This window comes from Parasteatoda tepidariorum, chromosome 1, assembly GCF_043381705.1.
Source record: "Parasteatoda tepidariorum isolate YZ-2023 chromosome 1, CAS_Ptep_4.0, whole genome shotgun sequence".
Classification (NCBI taxonomy): Eukaryota; Metazoa; Arthropoda; class Arachnida; order Araneae; family Theridiidae; genus Parasteatoda; species Parasteatoda tepidariorum.
The window spans coordinates 54,431,746-54,452,047 of record NC_092204.1 but is presented as its reverse complement, the minus strand read 5'-3'; the positions used below and the strand labels follow the sequence as shown (position 1 = coordinate 54,452,047).

Genomic DNA, 20,302 nt, shown 5'->3' with positions numbered 1-20,302 from the left:
TTTCAGAGGTTAATCGGGCCCTGACTGTATCTAAGTTATCGCCTTTCATGTTCTTTGTATTCTAGATGTTTGTTAATAAATCTGTTCTACTTGCTTGCGCAAATTCTATTCTTTCTACGCGACAATATTGACTTATTACAAAACTTATCATGTTTGAATAAAATTAATACTTTACTAGTTTAGAAAAAATTATTAGGCTTTCTTGCAATGAATTAAATAAAATGACTTAGTGAATTATTTTTAAGAAATTATAGCATACCATTACTTGTGACTTTTATTTAAAAAAAGCAAATATTAATAATAAATAAACGTACATGATATGAGATTCATGGAAGCTTTTGAGATTCAAGAAAACGAAGTGTTGAATGAAAATATGAATACAATTTATAGAATCTGTGTAAAACCATTGAAATCTTAATGGACCACTTCATTGACGCGCAATTGGTATATCTGTAACATTTGCAGGTGGGCTCCCTCTTCTTGAGTGGCCGAGAAAGGCTTTGATCAATTTCATTCCTATATCAAGAGTATTATCAATTTCAGTTCGAGTTCCCAGCGTAGGATTTATTTCCATAATATCAAGTGCTTTGAAATTCTCTGAAACAAGGATAAATAAATATCACTATCTAATAATATCTGCTAGTGTAAGATAAGAATCATAATCATACCTAGGTTTGCTATCTCTTCTGCTAAACAGAATGCTTCTCTTGTAGTTAATCCACCAACAACTAAAGTAAAGGGGGGAAAATATGGGATTTTTTTTTTTAAAAAATTTTTATTTTTGGCAAAGAATTTCTGTAGAACTGCGTACAATCGTTTCTCATGAGATGAGACCATTCATTGTGAATGATAAATACAGGAAAACGATAAATGCGGGACAACATAAAATATTATGTAATGACTTGCAAATGTATGTTAAATAATAAAAAAGTAATGAACTTTAAAATGAATAAGTTTACTATAACAGGGTGCGTAGCGTTTTTAAAAAGTGCTTAAAGGTGCTTATTTTCGATTTTTGTTTTTTAAAAGCCCTTAAAGGTGCTTTTTTCATTGGGCGTTTTTAAAAAGTGCTTAATTTTCCCTTTTTCAAAATGAGATTTTTCCTTTACTATGTTGATTTTCGCTTCGAATTATGCAAAAAGACACAGTTAACATTGTTCTTTCTATTCAACGTTTTCATTATTAATTCAACCCCAATCTATTTCAGTGTATAGTCAGTCTGTAGCGTATGAAAACGTCATTCGTTTTAGCAGGGGCCCCCACCAGGGGGGGATTTAGAATGCGCCCAAGAGCTTGGGGGGGGATGGGGGCTACTGCGCTTTACATAATTCAAAATTTCATGATTTTTGACAGTTGTCAGAAACAATGCAAAAAGTTTTTTTTTTTTTGACATGGCGGTTAAAACAAGATAAAACCGTCGATTGTCAAAATCTTTCCAACCCTGCCTAATTTTGATATTTTTTGAGTGCTTAAAAGGTGCTTATTTTTTGTTGAATTATTTTACTAAGCACCCTGTATAAGTATAAAAGAAATATTGCAAAATTATGCCCATAATTTAAAAAATAGTTTAGATGCAAAAGAAAAACACATTTATTTATTTAAAGTATTCTAAAATTTTGGTTTGAATAAAAAATTTTCTCCTCATCACAAAAAAAATCAAATAAATTTTTGACATTTATAACACATTAATGTTTCTTTTCTGTAAACTGGCATGAATACAGAATATTGCTCAGTGTTTGAAAAGCTTTAAAGACTTCTGCCAATCTTGTCACTGGTTGTTCTTTCCTTTTCGGCTTCTTCATCAGTATCATTTTAACACTTAGAACATTTTTAGCTTTTACAACCGTTTCTTGAATCAACAACACTGTAATAAATCCTTATTTTCTTCATCATTAGCTTCAAGAGTCAATACTTTTCTTCTCAGAACGAAAAAAACTTCGAAATTTTTAAATGCCAATAAAATTTTTGAGCGATAGATGCGGGAATTTGCTAGTTTCAAAAACGATCTAATTAATTTCGAAATATTGTTATAAAGTTTCATTTCACATATATTGTATATTCTCTTTCCAATCTGGTTCTATTCTTTATCATAAAAGCATGGGTTAGACAAAATTTCGTTAAGGTATCACTCTTAGTAACTGTATATATCTTATATATAAAAGAAAATATTTTTTAATAAAATATTTTTAAAAAAATATTTTTTAAACTTATTTTTGGAGCATTTCTATAATGAGTAAAAATTTAATAACACAGTAATAGTTGAATTGGGATTAACTTACCTGGCGTTCCTGTACTAGGAGCTTCTAGCTTACAAATAGCGTCAATGTCAAAGCTAACATGAAGCGACAATTTACCGCTATATTAATGAAAAGAAAGAATCATTATTTTCTTGTAAAAACATTTAATTGAAAGTGTAAAATTCGGAAATACTTTCGATTTCAACACCCAAAAAAAAAAAACTAACTAAAACAGTAAATGTGCAAGTTTAATAATTGTAAATAAAAATGTTTTAGACTGCGATTTTGAAGGAATAAGAAATTTTAACCAACAACGGAAAAAAAAATCAAAAATAGTGAGCGGTATAAAATTTTAAATAAAATAGACAAAGATATGTAAACGTAATAATGTATCTTTAATTGATGCAGAAAACTCTTTTACGAAAAGTAGGTTAAGCTGAGCAAGATTTTTAAACTCTAAATTGTTACTTTTTTTTCTTTTGGATTAAATTCTTGCTTTATTCCACAATTCATTTAACCCTTTGACGCAGATGGCACGCCGTTGTCCTTGTCATATATTTTTTTGTCGTACTAATTGCAAGCAATAATATATTTTGGTTATTAAAAACATGTTTAATAAAAATTCTGCGTCAAAGCGTTAAAATCTCACTGAGTTCGTGCAGAACTGTAACATAAAATTAAAGATATTCACTTCTTTTTTATTTAAATCAAGATAATGTTAACGGTGGGCAGTGTAGTATTATTTTCAAAAGGTAAAATAACTAGGGGAATAAACTGCGTGAGCTTGCCGGTTATTATTATTTTACCTATACATTAACCACCAGTAATTTAAAAATAAAGGTGGAAAGGTAATTAGATTTTTCACTAACTTATTTTATTTATAAAGCTTATTCAACAAATTATATTTATTTTTTACTTTTAATACTTCTAGATCACCTATTTCTCGATATAAAATGGTTCATCTATATCAGGGTTTTCCAACTTACATGAGGTCGGGGGCCACAATTAAAAACACAAATCAAATGGCGGGCCGCAACTTTATCAAAATTTTATGTAGGACTTTTTTTATGTTTGAAGGAACCTTAAATATTACTGTCAGATTTTTACCAAGTTGTACAAAACAAAAATATTGAATTACAAATTAAAATAAGAAGTAGATTATTAAAAATATTTAATTGCATACTAAAAAATTCGGGCTACAATAACTTTAATGTGCACCCATGTTTTAAACAATTACACAATCAGACAACAGATATCTAATTGTTAAGATATAAAGCTTTAAAAAATTTGGTGTTAAAACTTACATAGTAGCACACAAAATGTTCAATGACAAAATTAAGGTTTGTCTGCTGCAACCACCAGAGAATAGATATTTTTCATTTTAAATTTAAAAATTACAAATGTGTGTGTAAATATTTTCGTCCAAAATGAGTGGTTTCAAAAAGTTAAATCGGAAAATTTCTCCGAGAAAATTTCTAATGCACACTTGCTAAATTATATTCACAAAATACAAAAAAATGAAATAAAAAAGAGCAACTTGCACGATTATTTTTGTATTTGAATAAATATTTTCTTAGATGCACAATCCGAGAAATAAATTTTTTTCACCGTTGGTATGTTATAACAGAAAGGAAGAAATTATGTTTCTATTACGAGAAAAGTATTTTAAACCCATATAGAGTTCTTACGAAAATTGTTCGCTAAAAAATGACAACTAATATATTTTAGTTCGCGGGTCACAAAAAAAGGCTTCGCGGCAGGGCCGGATTAAGACCTCTTGAGGCCCTAAGCACTGAAAATATTTTGGTGCCCCCCCCCTCTGACAATTAAAAATATATCTAGTATTAAGTCACGTGTTAATTCAAAATATAAAATCAAATTTTTTTGCAAAAAAAAATTTTTTTTATTCAAATTAAATGAAAAAAATTAAAATAATAGAATCAATTGAAAACTTTTCAATCAATATTAAAAAAAAAAAAACTTACGTTTGTGTGTATGTACAATGTGCAAAAAAGCAAACACTCTGAATAACTTATGATCGAAAATTTGAACTTTTATATACTAAGACTCAAAGTACTTTAAATTAGAAAAACAGACACGTACCTTTTTCTAAAAAAAGCATACCTTTTTTTCCCAACTGATTCGAATTCTTGACTCTCGAAATAAATAGCCATACCTCGAGATTTTTTCAACCGAACTAAAAAATTTTAACACACAGTTATAAAATTCGTTTACCTAAAAATAGTTCCTTGTCAAAAATAATTTTTACGAAGTATTAATCATTTTATATTATTTTATTTATTAAGAGAATAGTCGACAGAGCTTTAAATTGAAAATTTAGCATCTGTTATTTTAAATGACAAAATACAAAATTTAATATGTACTAAATCAATCAAATAAACCTGAATCATTCAATTTTAAAAAAGTTATATATTTAACATTTAATTTCTCAAGAACTTTTCGACAGATTTTGTTCAAATTTTGTATTTTACCATTTAATATTCCTTAAAATTATATAAAAATTTGTATATTTTTAAATTCAAAATTGTTCCGACTATTAATAATAAATAACTAAAATAAAACTATTTTTGCAGGGAATTATTATTAGGCTAATGAATTTTATTATTAGGTGCAAACATTTTTCAATTCGTTTCAAAAGTTCTCGAGACATGGCGAAATGCATGAAAACTGCAATTAAATAAAGGAACCCAAACTTTCAACCTAAAAAAACTTTCGGGATCTTAATTTCCATATTGTGAATACCATCCATATTTTGAGAGACACATATCCAAATTCAACAACAACATATATATGTAGGTAGAGGAAGCACGTTTGCCTGATTTCATAAATATCTTCTGCGCCAACTAATTCAGGGTGGCCACTCAAAACAGATTTGAAATTTCCCTGATTTTTCCAGGTTTTCCAGGTAAAAATCTTAAAATTTCCAGGTTTGCGTTTTTTTCCTTTTTTCTTATGAAGTGTANTATAATTATGCTTTAGGAAAATTAAACTCTTCACTTTTATTGATTTAGACATAATCAATATTGTTCGATAAATAATAATTATTGATAAAATGATTTGAAGGGTTTAGCTAATACCTGAAGCAACATCAGCTTTACACTATTACAGCATGCTTTCAAAAGCAGTAATTTAGAATAATGTTTTAGCAGAATAAACTTTTTCTGTGTATTATTTTAATTCAGTGAATAAAAAAAATTACTTGACGTAAATTTTTGAAAAAAATTTTTGCAACACAACCGTTACGTAATTTTATGACTTCTCTTCCAGTCGCAATCAGAATATAATTAAAAATATAGTATAAGCAAATATTTTATATAGTATAAACAAAAACATGCACTAAAACTGCAAACATGTATAACATAGTTTTTTTCACATCAAAAATCAAATTTTTTACATCAGGAAATCATTGCATCAAAATTTTGTAAATCAAATTTTTTTTCATAAAAAAATCAAATTGCCGAAGTATTAACTTGCTACAACTGCGAAAAATATTCTGTAAACATGAATCGCAGCAGTATGTTATAGAATCATTGTAATGGATAAATAAATAGAGCTTTTATCGCATAGAATTTCACTACCTAATTTCATTATAAGACCAAACATTTTTGATACAAAACATCTTTCGTTTTTTTCTTTCTTTTATTATGTGAAATTTCATACTAAATGCTTGTTTTCTACTCTTAAAATGAAAGATCAAAATAATAAGTTTATAATCAATGTTTCAAAAAAAAAAATTATGTACTGTGAACATTTAGTTAGGCTTTGTGGTGCCCCCTTATTCTCTGGTGCCCTAAGCACGTGCTTAGTGTGCTTAATGGTTAATCCGGCCTTGCTTCGCGGGCCAGATGCCGTCCCTGGGCAGCCAGTTGGAAACCCCTGTTCTAGATTACCTATTTCTCGATATAAAATGGTTCATCTATATATTGTCAATATTTTTAAATATTTTTCTCAATCTTTTTACCTTAACTAAGTTTTAGTTATTTCAGTTAAATCAGCTGTTATAGTGTCGCATTAAACAAATTATATATACATAATAATTTTCTCTTTTTATTTCATCAAACTTACCTGGGATTAATTGCTTCTAATGCTCGTCTTGTCACTTCGTAAATACCCAGCTTATCTACATCAGCCATGGTGAAATGAAGAATACCTTCTTTCATTAAGATTAATCTGAAAGGTTATTTAAAGTAATATTATACATAAGATAGTGTCCAACTTCGATACAATATTTTAGAATAAATATACAAGACGTTTCAATTTAGGTGCATTCACACTAAGAGTTATGCTTTTAAATTAGTCATTACAGCTTTTTTTTAGTGCTACCCGAGATGACACTTTATTATGAAATTTACATGACAGTTTTGCATAGCTAACAACCCAGCCAGAATATTTAAAGCGAGAGCCAAATAAGAAGGTGAAATAGGATTTTAATTTTGCTTGAAATGCTTCTACACAATATATATATATATATGTAATAATAATAATTATATATATATATATATACATAATAATTTTATATACGTAAAATATATATATACAGGGTGTCCCAAAACGACTGCATAAACTCTACACAGCTAGATTCCTCGTTGGGAGTACATAAAAACTGCCCAAGGAAGCGTTCCTGTACGATCCATAGTTTACGAGAAAAATACAAAAAACAAAGTATGACGTCACTGCCGGTGCAAGAGAAAACACTTTATCGAACATATCAACAGCAGTATAACTATGCTCAATATAAAGCAGAATATGCGCGGCGAACGTTTTAAACATTATCGTCCTGAAAGATATGCAAATACTGTTGTTGATATGTCCATTAAAGTGTTTTTTCCTTGCACCGGCAGTGACGTCATACTTTGTTTTTCTTATTTTTCTCGTAAACTATGGATCGTACAGGAACGCTTCTTCGGGCAGTTTTTATGTACTCCCAACGAGGAATCTAGCTGTGCAGAGTTTATGCGGTCGTTTTGGGACACCCTGTATATATTTATAGCACAATAAAGATAAAAAGAAAAGAGAGAAAAACAAAGAAATTTAATAAGTTTTATTAACTGCGCATAAGCTGCAAATATATAGAACTCATGAAATAAGTTAAAATATCCAGAAAATGTGGAAAATAATAAAGATTTGTGAAAAGAGAAGAAGAAAAATTATTACAATGAAATTATTTTTAAAATATTTAAAAAAAAATTTTTATTTATCTATGAAAAAAAATATTAAAAAAAACTGGAAACAAAATAATGAAAAGATATAATCTTTATTATTTTCCATATTTTCTCAATATTTTAATTTATTTATATATATGCCCTCACTTAAGTGAACCGAAAAAAATTGTCTGTTTACGGGAAAGGTACCCTAATAGCGAAGTTTATCAAAGTAAATTTTTTTTAGAATATTTTTAATGAATTCTACAATTTAGTGGTGGATTGCTTGTTATCAGAGCTTATTATATTACGCTGAGCTCTTACGTTACAGCTGTTATATAAAATTGTGTTCATTTCACGTTAATGATACAGCTTATCAAGTTATCTTAATTCCTTATTAATTTTGATATTAATTAGAAAACTTGGATAACTTTTATGTTATTTAATATTTTAAAAAATTCATAAATTTTAACAGAGTTGATTTATTTCCGAGTCTGGAATTTATTTCCTCACGATGGTATAATGCGAACTAAGTTTCTCACTTCTCTAGAGGATCGATGTCCCTTAATCCGATGTAAGCAAGATTCTCTTTCTTTATCCTGAAAGAAAATACCATTGGTTATTACTTAAGTTTATAAAAATACAGTTAAGAAAATTATGACGAAGATCATAGATATATTTTTTTTAAAAAAAAGGCAGAAAATATTGAAATTTAAAACTATTTCCGAGTAGAAACAAAAGTAATTTTAAACAAAAGTCTTGGAAACGTTCACTTAAATTTCTAGATTTGAGTAAGGGTCTGAACACACAGAAGAATCATAAAATAATTTTTTTTTAAAGAAATTCAGTGATTGCCCACCAATTCTATTCTAGTTTGTTTAGTTATAAAAGTTGGCAGAACTTGAGTCAAAAGAAAATGCGCCTTTTCAAAAATGGGTAAATACACCATATACTAAAAAACTACTGATTTTTAATTAGACTTACATGCATCTAGAACGTAAGTTTTTCTTTACTCCTTTTCTCCAATGAAATATATTTATTATTTACAAATTTTTTTTTTTTTTTGGTCGAAAGATATTTTTTATTCGTTTGGTTAACAATGATGCTCTAGAGCCGAGCTCTAGAGCTACACTATTGGGTTATTGGAAGCAGGACTTTTATAAAGTACAATAAGTAAGATAAAAAAATATTGGGCAACACTGATATACGTAATTAATATATTCACTACATCAATTTCGAATGTGGAATATACATTTATGTATGTTAATATATATTTACTGTTAGAAAATATGGAAAAAATATAAATACCAATTTATATTTACCATTCTTTTTTAATAATATTATTCTCAGTTATTATTACGATTTTACTTTTGATTATTATTCTATATTAAATGTAAAAACTGAAAGTAGTGTTCTTTTTTACATTATAAAGTAATCGGATAATATTAATTTATTACGCAACATTCTATGATTAAAATATATGATAACATTTTATGATAAACATATTTGTTCAATGTTTTACAATTATTAAATAGTAAATATGGAATATTTAAACAATAATAAATTTTTTTTTTAAACTTTTCCCGTTAACCTATGCAATTAAAAGAAAAAATAGGCAATAACTAAATTCAAAATTTTAAAGCTACATTAGGTTAATTTTTCTCTCTAGTGTTAAATAATCTCTATGGCAAAAAGCATTTAACAAGTTTTTAAGTAACATAAAATTAAATACGAATTAAAAAACCAGTAGGTAGTCCAGTAAAATTATGACATTTAAATATTATCCCTATAGAATCAGGAACTTAATATCTGCGATAGTACAATAAAATTCTTTGGAACTGGTGTCTTTTATTGGTCAATTTTTATTTTTGAAATAACAATCTGTTTATTGTCGATAAACAAAATTGACTACGTTATGATCCTGTAGGTTAGTGAGCGAAGCGAAACGGTGACCGGAGTCTCAAGTACTGCAATATAATATATTCAACTGCTGTTTTTATTATTTTTCATTTTGTGTATTTGAGATAATTATGCAAATAAGATCAACTTAATTTACATAATCAATAATATCAAACACCTCTGTATTGAGCTTACCTCGGAGTAACCCAATCAAAACCTTCCAAATGACACTGGTATTTTTGAAGCTCTTCCACAAAAAATGAACACGGTAAGCCATGCATAAAACCTATTCAAAAACAAAAGAATGGAAAATTCAAAATCTTTCAAATCGATACTGCGAACAAAAAAGAAAATAATCAGAAATTTTGAGATCGCTCTTATTTAAAATCGACAACTAAGAAAAAGGGCGGGATAGTAACATAGAGTATCTAAAATTGTTTTGAAAGCATGACCTATCTGTAAAATTACTGGTTTAGATAATTGTTTTATAGTTAGAGGAAGGGTTGCTGCTATTGAAACAACTGAGTCAGCTGGGCCATCTTCATTATTTTGTAGTAATTGATCACAGACTTTAATAAAAGTCTGTTTAAAATACTTCATTACGTTTGAAGATTGCGATTTTCAAACTTAACATACTATTATAAGCAGACTGTTTAAAATATTTTTTTAAAATTGAAGACTATCATCTTCACTGTGAGTTAATTCACTTTCAAATTGAATTTCAGTTCAAGAAGGTATGAATATTTTATTTTATTTTATAACTGTCATTGAACAACGTACTCAATTTTGAATTTACGACTACCAATGTTCAACTCCGTAGCCTTGTAATTTTATACCCAATCCAGAAGACAAAGGATATTAGAAAAAAAAATTGCCTTCTTGGAGGACCTTTTGATGGAACTAACCTGTATATGGGGAAGAAAATGTTTAACATTACATGGAGAAGAAAACCACCAACGGTTAACCTGACAGCAAGGGGACTCTAGCCAATGATCCGTCCACTGATTATATTTTATGTCAGCACTGTGGTCGGTGCAAGCGGGGAGTAGAATTCGTATCGATCAGCTATCGCTGGAATTCGAAACGGGGAAGCAAGCACTCAATACCATGAGCCACTACAGCTTAAGGTACGAATGCTGTATTAACATTAATGAGACACTTATAATGCATGTTATAAAAAAACTCAGATATATTACATACCGGCTGCTAATGGTCTTCAATAAGCCATCCTGAATTGCTCTGAAATTGGTGGCCAAATTATGAAATCATATCAGAGTTAATGTTTCGCAATTTTTTCTTGCTGAGATGAAATTTTTTGATTTCTATAGAAAAATGCACATTTCTGACTCCTTATGTTTTTCTTCAATCTAATTTTCACACCGTTGGTCACTTTAAGGACACCCGATAGAAGAAGATACGTAAAAATGAAAAAACAAAAATTTTCAGAGCTATATGAATATTTCAAATGAAACATCGTTGAATTCGGGAAATCGGCATAAATTTGGCGAACTCCAGAATTTAACTGCTGTTAATTGTTAAATTCTGGTAATGTAGTATTACACAAATGTAAATGTAATATTTTTACTAATGTATAAAAAAATAAAAATTTGAGTAAATTGCTACCTGAATAAGTTGTGCCAGGAGTATTAATGTCCGCATGAGCATCCACCCATAAAACACAGACGTCATTTATTTCTGAATGGCCATGAATAGTTCCAAGACCCAAACTATGATCACCACCAATCGTTACACATATTCTATTTTCTTGTAATACTTCCTTCACAGCATTTGACACCTAAATTATTTATAAAATTAGCTTAAAAAATTTAATTAAGAAGAAAATGCTTCAAATGTCAAGTTATATGTGGGGAAAATCGTTCTTTACCTTTTTGTCACTCCTAAAATTGAAGAACGTAAGAGAAATTTAGAAATTCTGAAATGCATGAACCACAATATCTAACATCTTGTTAAAGTTGTAGCTCCTACATCGAACCGATTTTTCTGAAAATGCATGATATTAATGTAAAATGTATCGAAATTATAAATTAACTCTGAACCGATTTTTTTTTATAGAGCTTTAGTAATAAAAGTTTATTGTAAAAGAGATACTCCCTACGATTTTTGGTTTTAGGTGTGACAAATAAACTACTTTTTTGACTCACTGTATTCGAAAAATGAGAAAAAAATTTTAGGTTGTTATTACTTTTGAAGAGCATTGAAGCACACAGACAGCTTGCTAACTTTCTACAGTTTTAATACAGTGCCAACTCGAACCATAATATCGAGCAAACTAAACCTTCTTAATCTTGATTACGTGATACTGTGGTTAAACTTGAAATAAAAAAAATGGCGCAACTTTAACAAGGTCTTAAAGTTGCAGCATATTTGCAAGATATTAAAGTACAAAGTCGAATCGATTTCCCTGAAAGTTTATTGATACGAAGTTATCAGGAAAACATTTAACTCTACGTTTTTTCCTTTTAAGTGTGACAAATAAACTCCTTTTTCAGTCCACTTGAAAAACGTAGTTTTTTAAAAACTCCACTTTAGTTTTCTGCCTGTTAGTTTGTTCATGCTGAACTGATGAAAATTTTGATTAGCTATGAAACCGTTGAAAATATAGATTAGCTATAAATTCTGCTTCTAGTAGTTATCAGGGAACAATTGGAATTCGTATTATCCAACACAGAGCTTCAATGGTTATTTAGGAATTCAAGCTAGTTGGAAGTTATATAGCATAAATTTTTATTGCAAGATTTGCTCCTTCCTAGATCGCCAAGCAAATAGACACGAAATCGATATTCGGTACACGTGCTAAAAAGAAAAAAAAACTAAACATAATTTAAACTTAATAGCTGTAATTTTTATTCATTGGTGAACCTACTTTTTTACAAGCTGCTCCAACTGTTAAAGGGAATTTCAAGATGCCAAAAGTTTCTGTTGACTTATCAGCAACTTGATCAAACTGAATGTTTCCAAAATCTTTTACATTAACACCTGAAAGACGAGATTCTTTCACAATAAACAATGATAATTACAATTTTAAGGCATTGTTTATTTACGAATTTTATTTATTTAAAAATGTGTACTTTATTAACGGAACTGTTAATTAATTAATTTCATATCCTCCTAAGACCTGAGTTTAAAATAATGTCGTAAGATTAGATTTTTACTTGAAAAGTATGTAGTTTAGAACAGCGACTCCTAATGTTTTTTGTCTTCGGAACCCTAAATAATCATCCGTTCTCTGGAACCTCGACTAAAATTAAAGGTGTGAACGTTATAACTTTGATGGTTTTTCACCGTTTCATCATTAATAATTTTAAATTGGGGTTAATTTACGACAATTAAATTTGTAGTCCTTGTTCTATATCTAGTCTAGTTATGAATTTAATTTTGGTATGTATACACGAATGAATAAAATAAGTCGAATTTTGGTTTACTTAAGGCCTGGTTTCTTAGGACAGGACGCCGTCAGCTGGAAATCAGCGTTAACCTCTGATTGGTCCATTTGTGAGTTTGATAGTATACGTCATCGAACGCTCATCTTGAACTACAATTGCCGTCCAACTCAACTGCAGTTGGATTACAACGTGACGTTAACCACAGAAGCAATGGCGGACAACATCCAACAGCACATTGAAATCAGCCAAGATTTTGATTTTGACATTAAACATAGCTTCTTCATTAAACATAGCACTCTTCATTTAGCTCAGCTATAATGTGTTTTTTCCTGGACTAGGTCATTATTTGTTCTCTAAAACGCTGGTCGACAATAACAAAATCAATAAAAATTCAAAATAAATATTTGTTTACGTTATTAACGCATGCGCAATGAAAGATAATGCCTGCGTTGGACCGACTGCTCACGCTGAGCTAACAAAAAAGTATTTTTTTGGCGTCCGCTCTACGTCAACTTTCCGCTGACGCCCAGATAAGGCGCTAGTTCTAAGAAACTAGGCCTTGAGCTAACAAACCAGTATTTTGTTGCCGTCAGCGGGACGTTGACGTCCCGCTGACGCCCAGATAAGGCGCTTGTCCTAAGAAACCAGACCTTTAGAGAGCAAAACTGCTGTTGAAAATGGTTATTAGAAAAACATATTTCTTTAGTAAAAAATTACTTTATTTTAATTTGAAAAGCATGATAAGAAATATTGATACTGAGGCCGCAAAATACAGATGCAGTATTTTATAAATGTTTGTTCGTTTCAAAATTTGTTCAATAAATAGTTATAAGAAGTATTATATATATTTTTCCAAAACGTGTCTTTTCCATTTTGGCTTTTTACTTAAAATAATTTCATGAAGACAACCGGAAGAATAAGTAAATTACAAATCATAGGTTGTATCTAAATATAATCAGAGTTTTCAAAACTCATCACTGATTATAAGCAGTACTAATCCACGAAACCTTCACACTACCACGGAACCCCAGAGTTTTGTGGAACGCCATTTTGGAACCGCTGGTTTAGAAGAAACTAAGCTCATAAATGCAACAACATATTTTAAAAAAATTCAATCAAATAAACTTAATCAACTCTTTTAGTTATTTTTAAGTATTACATAAAAACTATACATTTTAAGCTTTAGATTTTTTTTATTTTTATCTCATGATATTTTTACTTTGTAGCTTTCACATTGTGATCATGGAACAGAATCCACTAGACTCAAAAAATAAGACTTATGATACAGATTATTATTTATTATTATTTATGATATAAGATATTGTTTAAAAATAAATCAATTTTATGGCATATAAGAATATGTGCCATAAAACTGATCAACTTGAATCCAATTTCTTACCTTTCTTATAATATTTCATTGTAATTAAATCTCCCACCAACTATGGTACTATTGTAAACCAACTATGGTAAAGCCAATTATTTTTAAATGAGCAAAAGCAATCGTCCCACGAAGGCATACAAACAGAAATTTTTTTTTAAAAATATTTTAAGTGATAAAACTATAACAAATGTTGTCCTATAAATTTCCTGACATTGACATGCATTGCTCACAAAATTCCCCTAATGTTCAATTCTGTTTTATTAAAAATAAAATTTAATTATTTATTTTCTTTTTAATATGAAACCACTAAGTGAAAGATTAATGTCACGTTAAAATAAAAAGAAAGTTTGAATAATATAAACGAAATAATTCGAACACACGATATTACAAGTCTCTCCTTTGACAGCTAATTCAAGAAATTTATATGAGCATTTAGGAATTTATAGATTTCGCCAAATAAATACGTCCGGTAAAGTAATAACAACAAGTCATAATTTTTATTTTCTATTGTCAACAAATAAACTTTAAAGCTAATTTACTCAAGTTTTCTAAATTGTCGCTAGACTTAGAACATTCATTTTCAACTGTAACTTAGCTAAAGATTCAAAATTGTTTTAGTACATATCAGCTAAAAGGCCATAAAGCCAGAGACAACGCCAGATTTTGGTTTACACCTATCATCGGATACCACTAATACACATAAGTACAATATACGACAGTATCCCGATCCTTAAAGATAACAATATATATCAAATATAGATAATATCGCTATTAATGATAACATATCAGAAATGTAATATAAAGTATATCATACAAAACGATAATTATTGAATATGACATTATTGTAAATGTTGATAAATTTTATTTAGGTAACAAAAATATTGACCTATGCAAAAATTATATAAATTAATTAAATTTAGAAAATATATTGCGAGATAGTGTTAAATATTGATACTTTCAATAATAAATCGTGACACTAAAATTTGTACGTTACTTTTCGGTTAACCGAGGGAAAGGGAATTCAATACGTTTCTTTTAATAAATTTAATTTATTCTTTTATATTTATTTAATTATGTGTTTAAAAAATGAATAAAATATTAAAAAAAAGTTGGAGGGGGGCTACATTTTTTGGCGAGTCTTCGCTTACGTACGGCTAACCGAAAAGAACCATTTGTACTTATAGGTTACAGGGACCAATGTTCGTGTCGGCGACAAGGTGGACGAGCAGTTCTCATCACATGGTCTCTATATATCAGTTAAGTATTATTATTTTTATTTCTGACATAACTTCGGTACTGTCATAATTGCATGTCAAAAAAAAAAAAAAAATCTTAAAAATATGTAAGCCACATTCCTGATTTATTTAAATAATAAACTTCATCATACATTGGTATTCTCTTAGATCATGATACATTTTTATAAATAATATTGAAAGGTAATTGATTTCTTACCTAACTGTGTTAAATTTTTGATCAAACCTAATTTTCTTAAGGCATCTGGTGCTTTTTCAACTCCTTCTTTTGGCTGTAAGCATGTTAAAAATGAGAGATAAATTTCAATTACTTAATTATATTTTCACAACTTGAATAAAGAATTAACTACGTTGAATTTAATCAAATAAAAACTTAGTTATTATTTTTGTAAAATAACTTGGTCATGACAATTAATTGTAACTAATATTTTCAATGGATTTAGAGAAAGTATTATATTGTTAAATTATCTTTTTGATACAGTTATTTGAAAAGATTACAACGAATATATTTTATTAAATATGTTTGTTTAAAATGTATTGTATCTACACGCATTACAGTACGTCTATTGTACTAAAAGCATTTGCATACCTGCTAAAAAGGAAATCCTTAACTTAATGACAAAAATTTTAGTAAAGCTGATTTAAAAAGTCTTTGATTGTTGAAATGTTTGTTCGATATAAAAAAAAAAGGGTCAAAATACTAAAAAGAAAAGAAAAAAAGTATTGAGTTCAGTTGGGGCAGGTTTGATTATTCTTAGATTTAAACAGTTCAATTTTTTAATGTTTAACTTTAGCAAGATTAGTTTCTAAAGTTACCATATTTAGATTTATCAATGCTGGATTAGACGATAGCGATTTCAGATGCACAATTTCATTTTGTTGACGAATTTTAAAATTGACTTCCTTTGAAAAAACTAAATATAAATATTTTAATTTATAATTAATAGAGTTTATTTGCGAAGTTTTTGAAATATATTAATGAATTTAAAATTTGCTTCTAACTATCAGAATTTGCATTATTATATTCTTTATTAATTTTATTAAATGCCGGAATGGTGGCAGCATAGGACTTCAATCTTTTCAAACATAAAATTAATACCATGATTCTAACGGAAATGGATCAAACGTACTTTTTGGTTAGCCCGGTGTAAGCGAAAAGTCACCAAAAAATGTTGAACTCCGCCAACTTATATTTTTCATTTTATTTATTTTTTAAACACATAAAAAGGAAATAAAATTTAAAAAATATGAAATAAAAAATGGTTGAATTGTCTTGCGTCCGGCTTACCGAAAAGTACCGAACGAACTTTAAAAGGTAATACAAATGTCTAAAATATGCGTTTTACTCATAGAAACTATCCTTTGAGGCTCGAATACAATTATTTCTTTTACTATATTACATTTATTTACAAAGTTATTTATTGCAGATATGTTTGCGATTAAAAATAATTATTTTGGCAATTATTATAGTCTTAGAGAAAACAAGGAAAATGACTTAAAAGTAAGATTTTTTTATTAACAAGTAATCGAGATAAAAATAATAATAAAATAGATGATTTTAAATACAGTAAAAACTCAAAATTACAGTTCCCAATCCAAGGAGCAATCTATGACTGGTATTTCTCGGTTTATAATTACGATTAATTGGTCTGTGGCTATAAAATGGCTTTATTTTGCGATTTTAAAAGTTCTAAATGATGAAACAATTTACTTATTTATACAAAGAAAGAAATTGAATTTTTTTGCACTTAAACTTTAATATGCTAAAGGATGTGAATAAAACAATTAAAATCAATACATACCTGACCTTTATTGAAAGGAGCTCCCAAAATCCCGACAGATGATGAATTAATGCTCCGTTTAAGAAATGGCTCTTTGATCGAATTTGTGAGAAGCGCTAATTTTATTAATCTTGCACTTGAAAACATTTTTCTTGTTATTAAGTTTTAAACACTGTCTCACAAGTTGAATTTAAAATAAGTGGTATAAAACATTTTTCAAGTTTGCCTAAAAGCACGATAATTTTGATCATCGCTGAAAAATTTGATTGTAAAAGGTGACTCAAATCTCGTTCCACGATCTTATCGTACTAATCGTAAACAAATTGATTGATATATATAGTTCAGAATATATCTCTCTGCAATCTTGAAATTCGAAAAATTCCAATAATATTATTTACATTGGCAGTCTTGGTTGCTAGGAGTAACGATGAAGATTAATATTAATATTATTGTGAAAGTATTAAATTGCTATGAAAGCTACAAGTCCAGAAAGAAAAGAAAAAAAACAGAAGCAGCAAGATATACATTTTGCGGAGTATTTACGCTGTAAGAAAAAAGTAGTATATTCGAATTTGGAGATGCGAACGAGAAACTGAGTGGTGAGATTTTCGCAGGCAAATGTATTTCACAAATGTTTAGTATGCATTGTGAATGTCTCCTTAAGGAATTAAAATAAATTGGGTAATAATAAAATTAAAATGTGTGAGAGATCTCGATTATTAATAAAATAATTATGGTTTATGAATGATTTTTGTAAATTTTTTCTTCAGATAAATCTGAAAAAAAAAAAAAAAAAAAATCGGGAGAACATTGATAGAACATTAAACTGCAACCATCCGAATTACCATTGTTTTGCGGGAATTTGTTCGAACCTAAATAAAGCAAAGCACACTGCCCCCATAGATATTAATTTTGCACTTGCTTTAAAAAATTCTAAAATATTTATAATTCTATTGAATTTACAAAATGAGTTCAGAATTACCTTTTGTTGCTGAGTATGCAAAGAGTGGGAGAGCTTCTTGCAAAGCATGTAAAGGAAATATTGGTAAAGAAAGCCTACGCATAGGCATAATGGTGCAGGTAAAATCTATTTAAAAAAATTTATTATATTTTTGTTAATGTTGTTTATATTTTAATCGCCCTAAATTGTATGTCATTTTGGGGGGATTATCTTGATTATAAAGAGGTATATTTTTATTGTTCAAGTTCATTTGCTTTCGTTTTCGTTCCTGTAATGTGCTCTCTTGAAACATAGATTTATTTATTTAAAATAAAAAATAATAAAAATTAACAATCTGGAATTCAAGCGGGGTAAAGTAGCAACTTCGCGATCTCTCGTCCATTTTCTTTACTACTCAAAGAAAGAAAGGCAGGTTTAATCTATACTATGCACTTTCATAAATTTGTTTATTAACCATTTGTTTTTTGTCAAAATAATAAATAATGTCTAATGTTATAATAATTCCTCTGATCATGGGTGCCACTCTTCAGTCCCCGGTACTGAAATCAGTCTTGATCTAAGATTAATGGACTGAATTCCAGCCTCCAATTGTTAAAATTTCTGCCAATTTATTTTTTCAATTAAATTTTTAAAAAAATAAAATTTTTCAATGTTTTCTATTGTAATGATTAAATGTAACAATTATTTTGTCTTAAAAATAAATCAATATTAAATTACTTTTTAGTGCAAACTATGTTATTTTTTATACTTATTGGGAAATGATTAAGTAATGATATCACATCACAATAAAAAGAATGAGATTGACTGTTTGTGCAAAATAAATTTATATTGGTTTAACTGAATCTGTTTAGTATAAAATTTTTTTGCGTAGTGTTTTGATATGCTGGTTGCATAAAGAATTTTTTTTATAAAATCAAATTGATTAAGCTAGAGCAAAACAATAGTGATTGAGTAAAAAGAAAAGAGATGTAAGTAGTGCTAAGAAAAAGTTGTGTGTCCGTTAAGCAGCATTTGATGTAAAAAAATTTACAAATTAACTTTTGTTTTTGGGATAGTTTTCATACCATGATCTGTTGCTCCTACTACAATCGCCAGATGCTAAGTAAATTTTTTAAACTTGCACATTTAAAAAAAATATATATATATATGGATGTTTGCTTGGAAGTGGTTATGAGTTGGACCAATGATTCCCAAAGTGGTCTATATCGCCCCACCGGGGGTCGACGACAACCTGAAAAGGGTCCATGTCAAGTGAAAAAAAATAGTGGATCTCATATAAGCAGGTTGATACTTTAATTTTGGCATTTCATGAATTTCATGAACATACACTGATAGTACCTATTTACTTACACTATACTACCTTATAATCTAAAGACACATATCTATCTACATTCTGCATAATTTATAAAAGTAGCTATGAAGTAAGAATTTTATTAAAATTTTAGTTACTAGGATTAGGACTGGGTGATGTAAGAAATTTTATATCGTGATACATCGTCTGTTAGACATAGTGATGTAGCGCGATTTAGTATGTGTTCAAAAATTATCTACCATTAATATTTAAATTAATCAAAAATAAATAAAAGGAATAAATCGCCTACAAATCTAAATATCATAAGTATAAAACAAACCCAAGCTTTATTTAAATTTTTTTTAAAATTAAGAAAGACTTGAGATTTATTGGTTTAAAAGTAACGAAATATTTTACATACATACATAAAAAATTAAAAAGAATCCTAAAGGAAAGTAAAAAAAAAAACTAAAAAAATGTTCTCTTTAGTAAAACATTTTTTAAATTATTTTTTGAAAAATGTGTGCTTTTAAAGCTTTGTTAGACTTTTTTTAATTTATTTATTTAAAATAACAAAGTTGTCTTAACTAATGGTCAAATTCTATACTTAATGAATGTAAAAATAAATGAAAGTTTTTTATTTATTATTTTCTATTTTGAAAATAAAATCAACTATGGATTTATTTGTTTAAAAATGATGCAGACTGTCTAACAAATTATGAATCAAACAAGTATTGAAAGAATTTTAATAAAAATTTAAAAATATATACATTATATAATTTTAAGTACTATTGTTAAATTATTAAAAAGCATCAAAACATTGCTTAACTTTTTGTTCAATTAAAAATATATTTGTTTTAACTAATAGCCAAATTTTTTTAAAATTAAAAACGACTGAAGATTTATTTGTTTAAAAATAATCCAATTCTATCA

At 28.2% G+C, this 20,302-nt stretch overlaps 2 protein-coding genes across 2 annotated transcripts in view; one reads left to right on the top strand and one right to left on the bottom strand.

The window, feature by feature from the left end:
- Positions 1-256: 256 nt before the first annotated feature.
- On the bottom strand, positions 257-17,534 carry LOC107438008 (arginase, hepatic). The gene is made up of 10 exons (XM_016050163.4): positions 17,139-17,534; positions 15,536-15,608; positions 12,183-12,295; positions 10,922-11,093; positions 9,494-9,584; positions 7,942-7,998; positions 6,324-6,428; positions 2,280-2,356; positions 669-728; positions 257-597 (listed from the first exon to the last, which is right to left on the bottom strand). Exons 1-10 carry the CDS (start codon positions 17,262-17,264, stop codon positions 428-430), a joined length of 1,044 nt encoding a protein of 347 aa, XP_015905649.1. The 5' UTR covers positions 17,265-17,534; the 3' UTR covers positions 257-427.
- Positions 17,535-17,918: 384 nt separating this feature from the next.
- Positions 17,919-20,302, top strand: part of LOC107438009 (Poly-(ADP-ribose) polymerase) — a 46,134-nt gene continuing 43,750 nt past the window's right edge. The window contains exon 1 of the mRNA XM_016050164.2: positions 17,919-18,197. Within this exon, the coding sequence (XP_015905650.1) occupies positions 18,084-18,197 (114 nt within the window). The 5' untranslated portion in view covers positions 17,919-18,083. The remainder of the gene's footprint in view (positions 18,198-20,302) is intronic.